The 20713-nt window shown below is 42.8% G+C and overlaps 1 protein-coding gene across 1 annotated transcript in view; it reads left to right on the forward strand.

Moving 5' to 3' along the window:
• Positions 1-20713, forward strand: part of LOC109930964 (dynein axonemal heavy chain 8-like) — a 2199840-nt gene that overhangs the window by 1570370 nt on the left and 608757 nt on the right. The window contains 1 exon segment of the mRNA XM_048596622.1: positions 12690-12831. Within this exon segment, the coding sequence (XP_048452579.1) occupies positions 12690-12831 (142 nt within the window).

A 20713-nucleotide genomic window follows, 5' to 3' on the forward strand; every position in this document is an offset into this window, starting at 1 on the left:
TTTCTGAAGAAGGGTCCTGACCCAAAACGTCAACTTTCCTGTTCCTCTGATGCTGCCTGGCCTGCTGTGTTCCTCCAGCTCCATACTGTGTTGTCTCTGACTACAGCATCTGCAGTTCTTGCTTTCTCTCAACTGATAATGAGTTGTTTTATTGGTCCTGATTCTCCCAAGTCCACATTGTGTCTTGCAAATGTAGTACTTCCAACTGTCTCTGTATAGATTACCTCATAATTTCTCAGTAGTTTTACAATATCTTCCCATTGTTCTTTCCTTAAATATGAGATCAGTGTATAACTTGTAAGATTTACAAGGATTTGCCGGAGTCAGAGTGTTTGAGCTATAGCAAGAGGTTGAATAGGCTGGGGCTTTTTTCCCTGGAGCTTTGAAGGCTGAAACTTGACCTTATTGAGGTTTATGAAATCATGAGGGCCATGGATACGGGGAATATCAGTAATCATGGGTGATTTTAATCTGCACATAGATTGGACAAATCAAATTAGCCACAATGCTATAGAGGAGGAATTCCTGGAGTTTGTACGGGATGGTTTTCTTGACAAATATGTGGAGGAACCAACTAGTGAGCAGGCCATCTTAGACTGGGTACTGTGTAATGAGAAGGGAATCATTGCCAGTCTAGCTGTGCAAGACCGCTTGGGGAAGAGCGACACATTGTGTCTTGCAAATGTAGTACTTCCAACTGTCTCTGTATAGATTACCTCATAATTTCTCAGTAGTTTTACAAGATCCTCCCATTGTTTTTTCCCTAAATATGAGATCAGTGTATAACTTGTAAGATTTACAAGGATTTGCCAGAGTCAGAGTGTTTGAGCTATAGCAAGAGGTTGAATAGGCTGGGGCTTTTTTCCCTGGAGCTTTGAAGGCTGAAAGTTGACCTTATTGAGGTTTATGAAATCATGAGGGCCATGGATAGGGTGAGGGGCTGTGCGAGACCCCTTGGGGAAGAGCGACCATAACATGATACATTTCTTTAATCAAGATGGAGAATGAGGTAGTTAATTCAGAGGCTAGGGTGCTGAATCTTAATAAAGAAAACTATGAAGATATCAGGCGTTAGTTGGCCTTGATAGATGGGGGAGAATTACTTAAAGGGATGACAGTGGCTAGGAAATGAAAAACATTTAAGGAACACATGGGGGAACTGCAACAACTGTTTATTCCTGTCTGGCACAAAAGCAAAATGGGTAAGAAGGCCAATCCATGGCTTACAAAGGAAATTAAACATAGTATCCGATCTAAGGAAGAAGCATACAGATTGGCCAAGAAAAATAATATGTCTGACGATTGGGAGCAGTTTAGAATTCAGCAAAGAAGGACCAAGGGATTGATTAAGATGGGGAAAATACGGGACGAAAGTAAGCTTGCAGGGAACATAAATACTGACACTAAGGGTATCTACAGGTATGTGAAGAGAAAGAAATTAGTGAAGACAAATGTAGGTCCCCGAAAGATAGAAACAGGAGAATGTGTAATAGGGGACAAAGAAGTGGCTGAGCAACTGAATACATACTTTGGTTCTGTCTTCACAAAAAAGGACACAAATCAGATACCAGAAATTTTGGAGAATGTAAGATTTTGTGATAGGGAAGAATTGAGGGAGATCAATATTAGTAGAGAAATGGTGCTGGAAAAATTGACAGAATTGAAGGCGGACAAATCCCAAGGCCTGATAATCTACATCCCAGAGTACTTAAAGAGGTGGCTCTTGAAATAGTGGATGCATTTGTGCTCATCTTCCAGGGATTATGTAGATTCTGGAACAGATTGGAGGGTAACTAATGTCACTCCAGTATTTAAAGAGAGAGGTAGAGAGCAAATAGGGAATTATAGACCAGTAAGCCTAACATTGGTAGTGGGGAAAATTCTTGAATCCATTATCAAGGACTTTATTGCGGAGCACTTAGAAAGCAGTGGCTGGATCAGACAGAGTCAGCATTGATTTATGAAAGGGAAATCATGCTTGACAAATCTGTTGGCATTCTATGAAGATGTAACTAGTAGAGTTGACAAGGGGGAGCCAGTCGATGGGGTATATTTGGATTTTCAGGCAGCATTTGCAAAGTCCCACAAAAGTGGTTATTGTGCAAGATTAAAGCAAATGGGACTGGGGGAAGTGCATTGAGATGGATAGGAAACTGGTTGGCAGAGATGAAACAAAGAGTAGGAATTAATGGGTCCTTTTCAAATTGGCAGGCAGTAACTAGCGGAGTGTCACAGGGATCAGAGATGGGACCCCAGCTATTCACAATATATATTAATGATTTGAGTGAGGGAACAAAATGTATCATCTCAAAGTTTGCAGATGATACCAAGTTGGGTGAGATGCTGAACTGTGATGGGGATGCAGAGATCCTTAAGCATGATCTGGACAGGTTGGGTGAGTGGGCAAATCAATGGCAGATGCAGTATAATTTGGATAAATGTGAGGTTATTCACTTCAGAAGCAAAAACAAGAAGGCAGATTACTACCTGAATAGCTGTAAATTAGGAGAGGGGAGTGTGCAGCGGGACCTGGGTGTCCTTGTGTACCAGTCGCGAAGGTAAGCACGCAGGTGCAGCAGGCAGTAAAGAAGGCAAATGGTATGTTGGCCATCATTGCAAGAGGTTTCAAGTACAGGAGCAGAGATGTGTTGTTGCAGTTATACAGGGCTTTGGTGAGGCCACTCCCAGAATATTGTGTGCAGTTCCGTCTCCTTTTCTGAGGAAGGATGCTCTTGCTCTCAAGGGAGTGCAGAGAAGGTTTACCAGGCTGATTCCGGGGATGGCGGGGCTGACGTATGAGGAGAGATTGACTAGGTTACAATTGTTTTCGCTGGAGTTCAGTTGAATGAGGGGGGATCTCATAGATACTTATAAAATTATAACAGGATTCAACAGAGTAGATGCAGGGAGGATGTTTCCAATGGTGGCTGTGTCCAGAACCAGGGATCATAGTCTGAGGATTCAGGGTAGACCATTTAGGATGGAGATGAGGAGACATTTCTTCACCTAATGAGTGGTGAGCCTATGGAATTCATCACCACAGAAGGTAGTTAATGCCAAAACATTGAATGCATTCAAGAGGTGACTAGATATAGCACTTGGGGCAAATGGGATCAAACGTTATGGGGAGAAAGCGGGATTAGGCTGTTGAGTTGGATGATCAGCCATGATCGTGATGAATGGCGGAGCAGGCTCGAAGGGCCGAATGGCCTCCTCCTGCTCCTCTCTTCTATGTTTCTACGAATAGCCAAGGTCTTTTCCTGGGATAGGGGAGTCCAAAACCAAAGGGCATAGGTTTAAGGTGAAGGGGGAAGGATTTAAAAGGGACCTGAGGGGCAACTTTTTCACGAAAGCGTCGTGCATGCATGGAATGAGCTGCCAGAAGAGATGGTGGAGACAGGTACAATTACAACATTTAAAAGGCAACTGAATGGGTACATGAATAGGAAGGAATTAGAGGCATATGGTTCAAATGCTGGCAAATGGGACTAGATCAGTTTAAGGTATCTGGTCAGCATGGATGGGTGGGACAAAAGGGTCTGTTTCTGTGCTGTATAACTCTGTGATTCTGTAACTGTCCCAATATTTCCATGATATGCAGACAGATTGTAGAGGTTTGGCTCTAAGAATTGTTTACCTGTCCTCCTACACCGCTCTGATTATCTCTGTCAACTTCCAAATTACTCTAACCTGATACACTCACATCCCCTTATCATTTTCCCTGTGATGATGTGTTTTTCGCATGTTTATCTGACATAACTGACTTCTTTTCTTAATGTCATAAGTTTTTCTCAGATAAGTCACTTTATAAACTGCTTTATATGGACCATTAAATTCTGCTTTCAGTGGAAATACCTTGATCTTACCCTCTCCCACAAACCCTTGATTCCTTTAGCCACAAGAGTTATATCTACTTTTCTCTTTGGCCTCAACCACTTTCTGTGATGGTGAATTCCATAAGCTCACCACTCTCTGGGTGAAGAAATTTCTCCACATCTCAGTCCTAAAAGATTTACCTCTTATCTTTAAACTATGTTCCCACCATTGGGAACATTCTTCCTGCATTGAAGCTATCTAGCCCTGTTGGAATTTTATAGAATTGTATGAGACCCTCCCCCCATTTCCAGTTCTTCTAAACTCCAGTGAATACGATCTGACTGACTCAATTTCTCCTCATATGTCAGTTCTACCATTCCCAGGAATCAATTTGATAAATCTTCACTGCACTCCCTCTGCAGCAAGAACATCCTTCCCTGTTGAAGATCCTGTAAGCTATTGTGTGTGTGTGTGTGTGTGTGTGTGAGTGTGTGTGTGTTGGGGGGGGGTGTTGCTAGTTGGGGGAATCCTTGGATGACAGGAAAGGACGTCATATCATTGTGAAGGGTGTTGTATATTGTTCTGAAAATGTTCGACAGGGTTTATGATTGAGTGCAGCAATCACCGCCCATGGTGATTATGTCATTGCGGCTTCATCAGAGTAAAGAAGGAACCACAGGAGACAGATCTAGGATTAGTGTGCTTCTAACAGTCTCTATAATAATGTAGGTCATTCTTCAATAATTTGTAAATATTACAGCATTTACATAACCCCATACTGCTTGTTCAACTAAACTTTTCTAAGTGAAAAGTGACCAACACTAGATCATTTTGTGTTTGAAGAAACCTGTACACAAGAAGGTTGGCCTTTGTGACACAATGTGAGAAGAGGTCATCATCACCATTTCTAAATTGTGCCAACTAAGAAAAATTAGATTGTAGGTCTTCATGAAGAAAAAATTAACCAGAAGACTTCAAGAGAACAGACATTGCTGATTACTGGTGACAGTGTATTCCACAAAAATCATGGCAACACAAAAACAGAAGGATATTGCAGAAAATGGTTCAGAAAACATTTATAACTTGACAGAAGATGTGCTGGAATGAAAGAAATCTGCAAATCCAAATCAAATTTACAATTTACTTCAAGACGCAGTTGCCAATGGAAGTGGTCTCAAGTTCAAGTTGAGAGAAGGAAGTGATCAAACTTCAAGGATGAGTCAAAACAAAAATACCTGTTTAAAAAGGGGAACCCTTACTTAGCACAATGATTCAAGCTGAAATGGCAGGTTTTCTTTAGGTGGCAACTCTGTTTGTATATTAGTTCTTGGATGCCACAAAACAGGAGTAGAAAGAACAAATTAAGAAAGAAAGTTCTGGAGAGTCAGAGAAATCATGAAGCTACTCAATTGCAGCAGATAAGTTTAGCAATTTAAACGCTTATGTCATTGTATTTGAACACAAAAGTTTCTTTGAGAAACAAGGAGACAAAGCAGGTAATATAACACAGCTCTGAAATATGGCAAAAACCTCTCTTACATCTGCAAAGCACTGGGAAATCTCCATTGCACTGAAAAGTGCAGGAAAACCCCATTACAGTCATGAAAACTTTCCTGTATGGCAGCAGACAGTTGCCCAAGGCTGGGATTGAACCCAGGTCCCTGGTGATTTGAAGCAGCAGTGCTAACCACTGAGTTACCATGCCGTCCCTGTATACCCTATCCACGTTGTATGGATTCCATGATTCTATGACTTCTGTCTGTTTTCTCTCCCGTTTCAGTGTGTCCTGTACCCACTCAGACATCCAGGACTCTGGCACCAGTGAGGCAACACACTATCCTAGAGCCTTGTTCACAGCCACAGGAATGCCTGTCTGTGCCCCTGACTATCGAGTCACCTACTACTATTGCTCACCTGGACTTTGCCCCACCCTGCTCTACAGCAGAGCCAGTTGTGGTGCCACAAGTCTGGCTGCTACTTGGACAATCTCCTGGGAGACTATGCCCCCTGAATCATATCCAAAAAGGTATACCTTTTTGAGAGGGGAATAGCCACAGGTAACACCTGCACTACCTGCCTGCCACACCTGACGGTCACCCATCTATCTGTCTGGACTTGTGGTGTGATCACCTCTCTAAAGCTAGTATCTATCACTCACTCTGCCCCCTGTCTGCACCACAGTGTATCCAGTTGCTACTCCAACCGAACCACAGATGTAGTTGTCAGGGACACGACTGCCCCATGATTTCCCAATTCTGGCAGGAGCAGCATACCACTGCCCTAACTGCCATTTCTGCCCTTGTACACTTAAAAAAAAATAAGAATCATACCTTGTCTGCCCTCCTCACAGTCCCTTTTTGTTAAAGGAGGTGGGAGAGGGGGAAATACTACACTAATGTAGTGTTTCGGCTTTAACCACTCCTTGGCAACAATTCCTGTATAATATTCAGACCAGTCGTGGTGACTGCAGTGTTTCCTCCCAAAATTCCTCTTCAGTGACATCCCTGTCACAATCCATTTCCCAGTCGTGATGACTGCAATGCCTCCTTCCAGAATTCCTCTCAGTGACGTCTCTGCCGCCCTCTGATTCGATGCTCTTCCTCGCATCAATCACTGGGGGTGTCCTGTTGCGATCCGCTCCCCAGTCATGGCAACTGCAGTGCCTCCTTCCAGAATTCCTCTCAGTGATGTCTCTGCCGCCCTCTGATTCAGAAAGACTGCAAGAACCCATGAGTTCACACTCTCCGTCAAGCATTGACGAGTTCTCTGAATCAGAGATGGACGTGACAGATGTAGCCGCCTCGATGTCCTTACCACTGGAAGAGACAGTGAACTTCTACCAAGGCACTCTTGGCCTGAAAGATGGACTCCTGTGCGATACACACCACCCGTATTGGATGCTGAGTCGGTGGAACCTCAGTCGGTGCTAAAACACCCCAGGAGACTGCCCAAGAAAAAAGACTGGCCTATGTCTTTGGGCTCAGAGGGAAGGGGTATGATTGTAATGAGGTCAGTCAGGTGGACCTCATAGAATATATTTATCTGTTAATCTGGTCCAATCAGGGACCCCTGACCGACAGATAAAAAGAGGAGTGTCAGGGATTCTGGCACTCTGACAGCTGTCTCCGAAGAGGCAGTATTAGAGTCAAGGATTCTTCATGTGTAAATAAAACATGGAAACACAGAAAATAGATGCAGGAGTAGGCCATTCAGTATGATCATGGCTAATTGTGCATTTTCGGTATCTCACACTCACTTTCTCTACCTTTAGTTGCAAGAGCCACACCCAGCTCCACCTTAAATATATCTAATGAACTGGCCCCAACAGATTTCTGTAATAGAGAATTCCACAGGTTCACAACTTTCTGAATGAAGAAATTCCTCCGCATCTCAGTCCAGAATGGTTTACCCTTTATTCTTAGACTGTGATCCCTAATTCTGGACTTCCCCAATATCAAGAACACTCTTCCTGTATCTAGCCTGTCCAGTCCCATGAGGATTTTATGTTTCTATGAAATATCCCCATTCTCTTAAATTCCTATGAGTACAAGCCCGGTCGATCCAGTCTTTCTTCATGTGTCAGTCCTGCCATCCCAGGAATCAGTCTGTTGAACCGTTTGCTGGACTCCCTCAATAGCAAGAATGTCTTTCCTCAGACTAGGAGACCAAAACTGCATACAATACTCAAGGTATGGCCTCATCCAAGGGGACTTGGTGATGGGATATCAGCAACAGTGGAGTTATTTCAATATTTAATACTTTTCTGGTCACAGATGAAGAGCCAGAAGTCTGGAGGTTTGTTAATCTCATTCCATTGTTCAAGAAGAGTAGCAAGGATAAACCGGGTAATTACAGAGCAGTTAATCTGACATCAGTGGTTTCAAAGTTATTGGACGAAATCGTGAAGAACAGGATTAATCAATACTTAGAAAGGCAAGATTGATAAGGGATAGTCAGCGCAGATTTGTCAGAAGGAGATCTTGTCTGACGAATTTAAAATAGTTTTTTGACAAGGTGACAAAATATTTTGATAAGCGTAATGCAGTTGATGTGGTTTACATGGAATTAGTAAGGGCTTTAATGAGATCCCACATGGAAGCCTAGTCGAAAAGATAAGAGCCCATGGAATCCAAAGCAAGTTGGATCCAAAATTGACTCTCAAAAGAGGCTCAGAGTGATGGTAGAGGGTTGTATTTATAATTGGAAGCCTGTGGCCAGCAGTATACCACAGGGATCGGTGCTAGGACCCTTGCTGTTTGTTAAGTACATTAACGAATTCGATATGAATACAGAAGGTATAATAACTAAGTTTGCAGATGTCACAAAAATTGCTGATGTTGATGGTGAGGAGGATGGTCTCAGTCTGCATTCTGATATTGATCAACTGATAAATTTGGCATTGCAATGGTAGATGGAATTTAATCCCGAAAAGTGTGAGGTGGTGCATTTTGGGAGGTCTAATAAGGGAAGGATATACAACCTGTATGGTCGACGCTTATGGAATACTAAAGAACAAGGGAACCTCTATGTAAAAGTCCATCAATCCCTGTAAGTGTCAATTCAGGTAGACAGAGTAGTAAAGATACCAGATACTTGCCTTCTTTGGTGGGGGTGCAGAACATAGGGGCAAGCAAGTTTTGTTACAACTTTATAAAAGATTGGTTAGGCCAAAGATGGAAAACTGTGTGCAGTTCTGGTCGCTGTACTCTCGAAGGACATGATTGCAGTGGACAAAATGCAGAAGTGATTCACAGAATGTTGCATGGGATGAAAAATCTCAATTATGCGGAGAGACTGGATTGGCTGGGTTTGCTTTCCTTGGAGCAGAGCAGGCGGATAGGGGAATTTGATGGAGATGTACAAAATTATTAGAGGTACAGACAGAGTAGATCATGAGGATGTTTAAATATGTTAATATTTATTGAGTGCATTAAATACTACAAACTATCATTGGGACATCGTACGAGTATTCAAGTAATTCACATTCAAGTAATTTGAAAATAGTTGCAGCCATGCAATAAAGATTGTCTACTCACCTAGTTAGACCAGGATTGGCTATTTCTATTATTCATTCTGAGGATGTTGACCTCATTAGCTGGTACACCATTTATTACCATCCATAACTGTCCCAGAAAAGGTAATGGTGAGCTGTCTTTTTAGTAGACCCGCAATGCCATTAGGAAAACAGTTTCAGGATTTTCACCCAGTGACAGTGAGGGGATGTTGACATATTTTCAAGTCAAGATGGTGAGTGGCTTAAAGAGGACCTTGCAGATGGTGTCCCAATGTATCTGCTGCCGCTGTCTTTCTAGACAATGGTGATTGTAGGTTTGGAAAGAACTGTCAAAGAATTCATAGCCTCTGATTTGTCGTTGTAGCCACTGCATTTATATGACTGGTCCGATCAAGCTTCTGGCCGATAATAACCCTCAGGATGTTGATAGTGAAACATCCAACAATGGTAGAATGATTGAATTTCATAGGGTGGTTTTCAGGTTTTCTCTTCTTGGAGATGTCCATTGTCTAGAGTTGGTTGGGCTTAGGACACGATCTTGAGTAACTCCTGAAGAGATGTCCTGGAGCTGAGATGACTGACTTCAGAGTAATTACAAGAATCTTCCTTTGTGCCAGGTACAGCTCCAAACAAGGTTGAGTTTCTCCCCATCATCCCATTTACTCTGGTTTTGCTAAGGCTCTTTGATGACATACTTGGTCAAATGTTCCCTTGATGTCAAGGGCAGTCACTCTCAATTCACCTCTGGAGGGGCAGCTCTTTTATCCATGTTGGAACGAAGTCTGTAATGAGGCTTGAAGCTGAGAGACCCTGTCAGAATCCAAACTGAGCTTCACTGAACAGGTTATTGCTAAATGTAGTCTGCTTGATAACATTGTTAACGGCCCTTTACATCACTTTACTGATAATCAAGATTAGAGTGATGGGGTGGTAATTGATTCACTTCGATTTGTCTTGTTTTTTTGTGGACAGAATATACTTGAGCAATTTTTCACGTTGTCAGGTAGATGCCAGTGTTGTAGCTATACTGGAATACTGGTGGGTTAGTAAGTTTGCCAATGACACGAAGATTGGTGGAATTGTGGACAGCGTGGAGAGCTGTAGTAGGTTGCAATGGGACATTGACAGGATGCAGAGCTGGGCAAAGAAGTGGCAGATGGAATTCAACCCAGAAAAGTGTGAAGTGATTCATTTTGGAAGGTCAAATTTGAATGCAGAAGACAGGGTTAATGGCAGGCTTCTCAGCAGTGTGGAAGAACAGAGGGATCTTGGGGTCTATGTCCATAGATTCCCTCAACGTTGCTACCCAAGTTGATAGGGTTGTAAAGAAGGCATATGGTGTGTTGGCTTTCATTGGCAGGGGAATTGAGTTTAAGAGCCGTGCGGTTATGCTGCAGCTCTATAAAACTCTGGTTAGACCACATTTGGAATATTGTGTTCAGTTCTGGTCACCTCATTATAGGAAAGATGTGGAAGCTTTAGAGAGGGTGCACAGGAGATTTACCAGGATGCTGCCTGGACTGGAGGGCAGTGCTTATGAGGAAAGGTTGAGGGAGCTAGGGCTTTTTTCGTTGGAGCGAAGAAGAATGAGAGGTGACTTGATAGAGGTGTACAAGATGATGAGAGGCATAGATAGAGTGGATAGTCAGAGATTTTTTCCCAGGGCGGAAATGACTATTACAAGGGGCGTAATTTTAAGGTGATTGGAGGAAGGTATAGGGGAGATGTCAGAGGTAGGTTCTTTACCCAGAGTGTGGAATGCGCTGCCGGCAGTAGTAGTGGAGTCAGATACTTTAGAGATTTTTAAGTGACTCTTGGATGGCACATGGAGGATAGTAAAATGTCGGGTATGCAGGGTATATTGATCTTAGTAGGATAATAGGTTGGCACAACATCGTGGGCCGAAGGGCCTGTACTGTGCTGTACTGTTCTATGTTCAATGTTCTATGAATAGCTTGACTAGGGGCACAGGAAGTTATGGAGCACGTCTTCAGTTCTATACCAGGATATTGTCAGGCCTCATGACCTTTGCAGTATTGTGTTTCTTCAGTCATTTGTTATCACATGAGTGAATCAAGTTGACTGAAGACTGTGATGTTGAAGAGCTCTGGAGAAGGCTCAGATGAATAATCCACTCTGCACGTCTGCCTGTAGGTTGTTATAAAAGCTTCTGCCTTATCTTTGATACTGAACAAGTCATTGAGTCATAGAGATCAACAGCACAGTAAAAGGTTGTTCGTTCTATTGGGTCTGTGATGATTAAAAACAACCATCTAACTATTATTTTCCCATTTTCCAGCACTTGACCGATAGCTTTGTGTGACTTGGCATCACAAGAGTACATCGAAATACTTTTTGAATATTATGAGGGTTTGTGCTTCTACTACCCATACAGGTAGTGAGTTCCAGATTTCCACCACCCTCTGGGTGAATAGATTTTTCTTCACATTCTCTCTAAACTTCCTGCCCCTTACTTTAAATCCATGCCTCCTGGTCATTGATCGCTGCACAAGAGGAAACCTCTCTTATATAACAAGGTGTGGAGCTGGATGAACACAGCAGGCCAGGCAGCATCAGAGGAGCAGGAAAGCTGATGTTTCGGGTCTGGACCCTTCTTCAGAAAATGAAGAAGACCCGAACTGTCAGCTTTCCTGCTCCTCCAATGCTGCCTGGCCTGCTGTGTCCATCCAGCTCTACACCTTGTTATCTCAGACTCCAGCATCGGCAGTTCCTACTATCTCCAGGAAACTTCTCTTCCTGTCTACTCTGTCTATGTCCCCCATTATTTAATATTTCTCAATCATGTCCCATATCAATCTCCTCTGCTCCGAGGAAAACAATCCCAGTCTATCCAATCTTTCTACATTAACTAAAACTCTCTAGCCCTAGGCCATATCCTGTAAATCTTTTCTATACCCTCTCCAATGCAATCAGTCCCCCCAACTTTATAATGTGGATTGCAGAACTGTTCACAATGTGTGCAGTTGCTGTGGCCTAACCAACATTTTATGCAGTTCCAGCATCACCTCCTTTCTCTTAAACTCTATACCTTAGCTAATAAAGGCAAATATTCCATATGTCTTCCTGACCACTTTATCTACCCATCCCACACCTGAAAGGAACAGTGAACATGCACAAGGTCCCTCTGTTTCTCGGTGCTGCCGAGGGTTCTATCATTCAACATGCATTCTGTTGCCATGTTTATCCTCTTCAAGTGCTTCACTTCATACTTATCCAGCTTGAATACACTTTGCCATTAATCAGCCCAACTGACCAGCCCATCTATATCCTCCCCTAATCTAAGGCCATCCTCCTCATGATTTACCACCCTGCCAATTTTTGTATCATCAAACTTACTGATCAGTCTTCTTACATTCAGGTCTAAATTATTTACATACTCCAGATACAGCAAAGGCGCCAACACTGATCCCTGCAGAACCCCACTGGATATAGACTTCCAATTACAAAAACACCTTCAAACATCGTCTTTTGGTTCCTGCCACCTAACCAATTCTGGATCAAAGTAGGTAAATTTCTTTGGAATCCATGGCATCTTAGCCTCGTTATCATTCTCCTATGCAAGACCTTATCAGATGCCTTCCTGAAGTCCACGTAGACTGGAAAAAGAAATGCTCTGCATAGCACACAAAATGATGGGCATGCTATTCATTGTTTTTCTTTGAGTGACTCTTATGGGATTTCTAACATTCAACTGAATAAGAATTATTTTTCATTAATATCTGGTCATTTCTGGTTTTATAGCATTTGTTTTTAAGGATTAGGAATGTGCTACTGATATATGGAGTATTGTCATTCTATTGTAGAATGTTTACATTTTGTGTGTTTATGTATTCTACAGGCTTGCTGTGAAGAATGGGCAGAAACTTTGGCCCCAAAAAGCAAATATCTTGAAAAAACTGTGGACAAACTGGTGGAAATATTTGTAGCAATCTCTGACAGCGTGCTAATTAATGAAAATGTAAAGCCTGCACCAGAACCAGGTAAATGAACTTACTGTTGCAAGGATACTGGTAATAATTGTAGAATGCCTGCAGTGCATTTCAACATGCCACTGTGTTCCCTGGCCAACATTTCTGTCACAGGCCTGGTACAATGCTCCAGCAGGGCTCAGTGTAAGCTGGAAGAGCAGCATCTTATTTTCTACTTGGGGATCCTGCAACCTTCTGGACTCAATATCAAATTCAATAATTTTGAGACCTGAACACCTCCTTCCATGTCCTTTACCTATATCCACACCCCTGCCCTGTCATTGATGTGGGCTGCTTTCGTCACAGCCAATCCATTTTCACCCACTAATGATCCCTATTATCAACTTTTCTTTCTCTCTGGCTTACCATTATCCATCCATTTTTCTGCCCAACTGCTGTTCTCTCTCTGGGCTCCATTTCCACCTCTTGTTTATTCCTTTACCCCTCCATACATGCCATATTTTCTAGCTTTGTCAGTTCTGAAGAAGGGTCACTGGATCCAAAACATTGACTCTGCTTTCTCTCCACAGATGCTGCCAGACTTGGTGAGTTTCTTCAACAATTTCTGTTTTTGTTTCAACATTCCAGCATCTGCAGATCTTTGTTTTTTGTTTAGTAATAGTATATGATGTGGAGATGCTGGTGTTGGATTGGAATGAACAAATCAGAAGTCACATGACACAAGGTTATAGTCCAACAGCTTTATTTAAAATCACAAGCCTTCGGAGTGCTGCTCTGAATTCAGAAGATGTCTTTTGTAAAATTAGAATCATAGGGTCAGAGAGGTTTAAAGCACGGAAAAAGGCCGTTCAGCCCACCAAGTCTGTATCGGTCAAAAACAACCACCTAACAATTCTAATCCCATTTTCCAGCACTTGGTCCATAGTCTTGTATGTCTTTTTTTGTTCATTTTTGTGGGATGTGGATGTCGCTGGCTGACCAGCATTTCTTGCCCATCCCTAGTTGACCTTAAGAAGGTCATGGTGAGCTGCCATCTTGAACCACTGCAGTCCTCCAGTTGTGGGTTGACCCACAATGCTATTAGGGAGGAAATTCCAGGATTTTGACCCAGCGACAGTGAAGGAATGGCAATATATTTCCAAGTCAGGATGGTGAGTGACTTGGAGGGGAACTTGGAGGTGGTGGTGTTCCCATATATCTGCTGCCCTTGTCCTTCTCGATGGAAGTGGTCGTGGGTTTGGAAGGTGCTGTCTGAGGATCTTTGGTGAATTTCTGCAGTGCATCTTGTAGATAGTACACACTGCTGCTACTGAGTGTTGGTGGAGGGCATGAATGCTTGTGGGTGTAGTGCCAGTCAAACGGGCTGCTTTGTCCTGGATGGTGTCAAGCTTCTTGAGTGTTATTGGGGCTGTACTCATCCAAACAAGTGGGTAGTATTCCATCACACTTCTGACTTGTGCCTTGTGCCAGGCTTTGAGGAGTTGAGAGGTGAGTTGCGCGCAGCATATTCCCAGCTTCTGGCCTGCTCTTGTAGCCACTCTGTTAATTTAGTGAGTCCATTTGAGTTTCTGGCCAATGGTAACCCCAGGATGTTGATAGTGGGGGATTCAGTGATGGTAACACCATTGAATGTCAAGGGACGGTAGTTAGATTGTCTCTTATTGTTGATGGTCATAGCCTGGCATTTGTGTGGCACGAATGTCACTTGCCACTTGTCAGCCTTGGCATTGCAAGTGTACATTTAATTGCTACTTTAAGGTATGACGGTTTCTGCCTCCACCACCCTTACAAGCAGTGAGTTCCAGATTCCCACCATCCTCTGAGTGAAAAGACATTTTCTCACCTACCCTCCAAAACTCTTACCCTTGCCTTAAATCCATGCCCCCTTGTCACTGAACCCTCCACAAAGGGGACAGTTTTCTTCCGGTCTGTGCTGAACATGCTTCTTTTGTCTTATACATCTCAATCATGTGCCATCAATCTCATCTGCTCCAAGGAAATCAACCCCAGGTTATCCAATATAACAAAACAAAGAACTGCAGGTGCTGGAGATCTGCAACAAAAACGGAAATTGCTGACAAAACTGAGCAGGTCTGTCACCTTCTGCGGGGAGAAGGCAAAGTTCACATTTCAAGTCAGGTGACTTCTGATGAAGAAAAAATGCAAATTAATTCTGTCCCTCAGAACTGCTTCCACCAGTGAGATGAGAGTAATTGGTCTATAGTTTCCTGCTTTATCCCTTGTTCCCTTTTTGCATAAAAGGGCCACATTGCCTGACCTCCTGTCCTTTGGCACCTTTCCTGTGGCCTGAGAGGAATTTCCAAATTATTGCCTCTAATCTTGCTATTTTCTTCCTTGCTTCACATACATTTCACCTAGCTGTAGAGGTTTGTCTACTTTTAAGCCTGCCAGACGACTGTCTCTGTCTATGCTAATTTATTTAAGTATATCACAGCACTTCTCCTTGATTTCAATACCCATATCATCCTTCTCACTCGTGAAAACTGACAAAAAGTACTCATTTAGAACCCTACTTTGTCCTCTGGTTCCACATACAGAAATCACCACTGTGGTCCTTAATGGGGATCTACACTTTCTCTAGTTGTCCTTTTATCCTTAATGCCTTGGTAAAACAACTTAAGATTTTCCTTTGACAACAAGGTGCAGGGCTGGATGAACACAGCAGGCCAAGCAGCATCATAGGAGCAGAGAGGCTGACGTTTCAGGCCTAGACCCTTCATCAGAAAAGGGGGAGGCGGATAGAAGAGGGATAGAGGAGAGGATAGGTGGAGAGGAAACAAACAGGTCGAAGAGGCGGGGATGGAGCCAGTAAAGGTGAGTGTAGGTAGGGAGTTAGGAAGGGGATAGGTCAGTCCAGGGAGGACGGACAGGTCAAGGGGGCGGGATGAGGAAGATTTTCCTTTATTTTACCTGCCCTTATCCTTTCATATCTCCTTCTTGCTTTCCTAATTTCCTTTTTAAGTTTCTCTTGCACATTCTATACTCTTGGGCTTATACTGTTTTAAGCTGTTGATATCTGCCATTAGTCTTCTTTTTTCACTTAATCCAATCTGTTTCTGTGGTGGCAAGCCTGACTCCAGGATGGTATGTTGCCTCCCTGGTGACAGTGTTAGGGATGTCACTGAATTATTGCAGGACATTCTAAATGGTGAGAAAAACAGACAGAGATTGTGATACATATTGGTACCAATGACATAGATAGAGGAAGAGATGAGATCCTGCAAACAGAACTTAGGGAGCTAGAAAATAGATTAAGAATAAGAGCCAAAAGGTAGTATTCTCTGAAATACATCTAATGCACGTGCTAGTGAGTATTGAAATAAGTGGTTGGTCCAAATGAACGTGTGGCTGGAAAGATAGTGCGGGAAGGAGGGTTTTACATTTCTTGAACATTGGGACCATTTTTGGGGCCGGTGGTAGCTGTATAAGGTAGATGGGTTGCATCTAGACTGGAAACGGAACAGCATCCTTGCGGAGAAGTTTGCTAGTGCTGTTAGAAAGGGATTAAACTAATTTGGCAGGGGAGTGGGCTTCAGTGAGAAGGTTCAGCATTGGGAGATAAACAACCAAGACTAGAAGAGACAAGTAAGGAAGTCAAGAAATCATAGAGGTTATAGGCCAGCTAAGGCACAAGGTAATTTAGCAAGATTGGATGGTACTTATTTCAATGCAAGGACTCTGACAAACAAGGCAGATGAGTTGAAGGCAAAAATTTTTAAAAATGGTATGATGTAATTGCTATCACTGAGACATAATCAAGAGAGGGCTGAGATTGGCAGTTCAATATTACAGGCGAGACAGAGGAGGAGGTAAGAGATTAGGGGCTGTGGCTATTCTTGAGAGTGAACCTTCGGAAAGCAACTGGCCAGGATAGAGCCCCCAGCCATGGTTTCAGGTCCTTTGTGGACCAGCTGGCAGGAGTATTCACTGACATCTGTAACTTCTCCATATTACGGGTGGAATGGCTCAGAGATTAGCAGTGCTGTCTCAGGGACCTGGTCTCGATTGCAGCCTTGGGTGACTGTGTGGAGTTTGCACGTTCACCCTGTATCTGCGTGGGTTTCCTCCAGGTGCTCCAGTTTCCTCCCACAGACCAAAGATGTGCAGGTTGGGTGGATTGGCCATGCTAAATTGCCCATAGCGTCTAGGGATGTGCAGTTTAGGTGGATTAGTCATGGGAAATGTGAGTTATAGGGAGAGGGTAGGGGAGTGGGTCTGCTGTTCGGAGGATTAGTGTGGACTTGATGGGCCAAATGACCTGTTTCCGTACTGTAGGGATTCTATGATTCTATTCTGTGATACAATATGAAATCCTCCTTTGCTTCAAAAAGCCCACCATCATCCCGGTGCCAAAGAAAAATCATGTAATGTGCCTCATTGATTACCACCTGGTTACTCTGACCTCCATAATTATGAAGTGTTTTGAGAGGTTAGTCATGGCTCACATCAACTCCAGCCTACCAAATTATCTTGATCCTTTGCAACAGGTCCACGGTAGATGCCATCTCCCTGGCCATACATTTATGCCTGAAACATCTGGATAACAAGGATACCTTGATCAGGCTCCTACTTATTGACTACAGCTCTGCCTTCAACACCATAATTCCAAACAAGCTCATCTCCAAACTCTGAGACCTAGGTCTTGGCTCCATTCTCTGTAATTGGATCCTCGACTTCCTGACCCATACACAGCAATAAGTAAGAATAGGTGACAACACCACCTCCACGATAATCCTCAACACCAGTGCAAGACTGTATTCAGCACCATATTATACCCCTTATACGCTCAAGACTGTGTGGCCAAATTCTGCCCCAACTCCATTTACAAGATTGCTGATGAAACCACCATTGATCTTAAACAATGACGAGACAGAATAGAGGAAAAGTTTGAGTGCTTCGTGGCATGGTGTAAAGACAACAATCTCTCCAACCACATCAGCAAAACAAAGGAACTGGTCAATGATTTCAGAAAGCTGCATGGAGGGCATGCCCCTGTCTGCAAAACTGGTGCTAAGGTGGAGATGGTCAAGAGTGTCAAGTTCCTGGGAGTGATGATCACCAACAATCTGTCCTGATTCTCACACGTCGTTACGACGGTCAAGAAAGCACAACAACACCTCTACTTCCTCAGGAGGCCAAGGAAATTTGCATGTCCATAAAGACTCTTACTAATTTTTACAGAATCACCGTAGAAAGCATCCTATCTGGATGCATCACAGTGTGGTATGGCAACCGTTGTTCCCATGACTGCAAGAAACTACAGAAAGTCATGAACACAGCTCAGTCCATCACTCAAACCAGGCTTCCTTTCATTAACTTCATCTATACTTTCCACTGCCTGAGAAAAGTGAACAACACAATCAAAGACCCTTCCCACTCCAAGTAAACTCTCTTCCACCCTCTTCCGTCGGGTAGAAGATATAAAAGTTTGAATACACATACAAACACATTCGAGAACAACTTCTTCCCTGCTGTTATCAGACTTTTGAATGGACCTCTCAGATGCTAATGTTGATGTCATTCTCTACACTTTCTCTGCAGCTGCAACATTGTATTCTGCACTCTTTTCTGCTACCTTGATGCATTTTGTATGGTATGATCTGCCTGTATAGCACACAAAACAACACTTTTCACTGTATCTCAGTACATGTGACAACTATAAATTAAATAAAATCAACTATTGATCAGGGGATCAATTCCAGTAGAAAGAAAGGATGATATCTTAGAAGGCTTCTCAAATGAAGCCATATGGGCAGAACCGAAAAACCAAAAAAGAGCAATCATATTGTTGGGATTGGACTATAGACCCCTAACAGTTACAGAGAAACAGAATAGCAGATATGTGGGAAGATTTCAGAGAAGTGTAAAAGTAATAAGATTTTGAATAGGGATTTCGACTTCTCCAATATGAAATTGGGTCATCATAGAGTGAAAGGTACAGAGGGAGTTGAATTCTTAAAATGCATCCATGAAAGTTTTTAAGCCAGTGTGCAGAAGGCCGTATGAGACAGCATAGTCCTGGATTTAATTTTAAGTAATGCAGTCACACAATTAAGTGAAGTATCACAGGGGGAGCATTTTGCAGTCAGTGTCATAACTTCATTAGATTCAAGATTGTTATAGAAAAGATCCAGGATCAGCCTGAAATCAAAGTTAAAATTGGGTATTGATGGGGCAGGCGTTAGGAGGTCTGATTTTCATAAGATCAGGTATGATTTGGTTACAGTAGGCTGGGAGCAGATACTTTTACGTAAATCTGTGTCCGAGCACTGGGACAAATACAAGGAGGAAATGGGAGGATTACAGATCAATGTGTTCCAGAAAGACAAACAGTGAGATAAACAAATCCTCTGAACCTTGAATATCAGGATATACAGGATTGGATTAAGTGAAAAAAGAAGACTAATGGCAGATATCGACAGCTTAAAACAGTATAAGCCCAAAAGTATAGAATGTGCAAGAGAAACTTAAAAAGGAAATTAGGAAAGCAAGAAGGAGATATGAAAGGATAATGGCAGGTAAAATAAAGGAAAATCTTAAGTTGTTTTACCAAGGCATTAAGGATAAAAGGACAACTAGAAAAAGTGTAGATCCCCATTAAGGACCACAGTGGTGATTTCTGTATGTGGAACCAGAGGACAAAGTAGAGTTCTAAATGAGTACTTTTTGTCAGTTTTCACGAGTGAGAGGGATGATATGGGTATTGAAATCAAGGAGAAGTGCTGTGATATTCTTAAATAAATTAGCATAGACAGAGACAGTCGTCTGGCAGGCTTAAAAGTAGACAAACCTCTATAGCTAGGTGAAATGTATGTGAAGCAAGGAAGAAAATAGCAAGATTAGAGGCAATAATTTGGAAATTCCTCTCACTGAAGCCCTGCTAAGCTTCTTCCTCTCCTCTTGTGCAGCAGATAACCCATAGTGCCATGAAGTTGGCTGCCACTGCTTTCCCCTGCACAGTCATCTCCACCACTAGTATCCAAAATGATATATCTGTTAGAAGGGAGGATGGCCACAGAGGACTCCTGCACCACCTGCCTTCCTGTACTCTGCCTGGTGATCACCCATGCACTGTCTCCCTGTCCAGTTGTTATCTGCAGTGTGATCACCTCACTGAAGGTGCAATCCATAACATGCTCGGTATTGCTGGTGCTCCTCAGTAAACACGCCCAGAGCTCTAGCTCCGAAATGTGGTTCACCATTAGACGCAGCTGGACACATTTCCTGAAAATGGGGTCATCCGAACAACTGAAGCTTCTGTGATTTGCCAGATGGCACAGGAGGAGCATATCAAGAGCATGTGCTCTGGTGCCATGATTTCCTTTAAGCCCCTTAGTTATTCCTTTTTATTAAAAAATGCTTATTACAATTACTGTTAACTTTGTTTCCCTTACACTAACTGTACTTCCCTTACTCTACTTTGCTTATGTACACTACATTACTGTATTGCCCCTAACTTACATGTATTCATGTTATTACTCAGTCAATTCCATCTTCCATAAAATACCCTTTTAAACATCCCGAACCAATCAACATACCACTTCCCTATCTTGTCTCTGTTTGATTTATTTTCACAATTTGCAGAACTTTGAAGCAGCAGCTGTGAAATGGGAACTTGCTTCTCTTTCTTGGCCCCAATCCTGGGCCTCTATTTAGCCTGTTGCTGACCATCTCTCTCTCTGCTTACTTGAAGCTGAAGCTATATGCTTCACGATCATGACGGATCGTCCAACTCAATAGCCTAATCCTGCTTTCTCCCCATAACCTTTGAACCCATTCGCCCCAAGTGCTATATGTAGCTGACTCTTGAATACATTCGTTCCTTCAGAATTTTCTCCAATAGTTTTCCTATCCCACAGACTCGTTGTCTATAATTTCCTGGTTCATCTCTATCACCGTTCTTAAAAAGTGG

Source organism: Rhincodon typus, chromosome 5, assembly GCF_021869965.1.
Source record: "Rhincodon typus isolate 14 chromosome 5, sRhiTyp1.1, whole genome shotgun sequence".
In the NCBI taxonomy this organism is placed as follows: Eukaryota; Metazoa; Chordata; class Chondrichthyes; order Orectolobiformes; family Rhincodontidae; genus Rhincodon; species Rhincodon typus.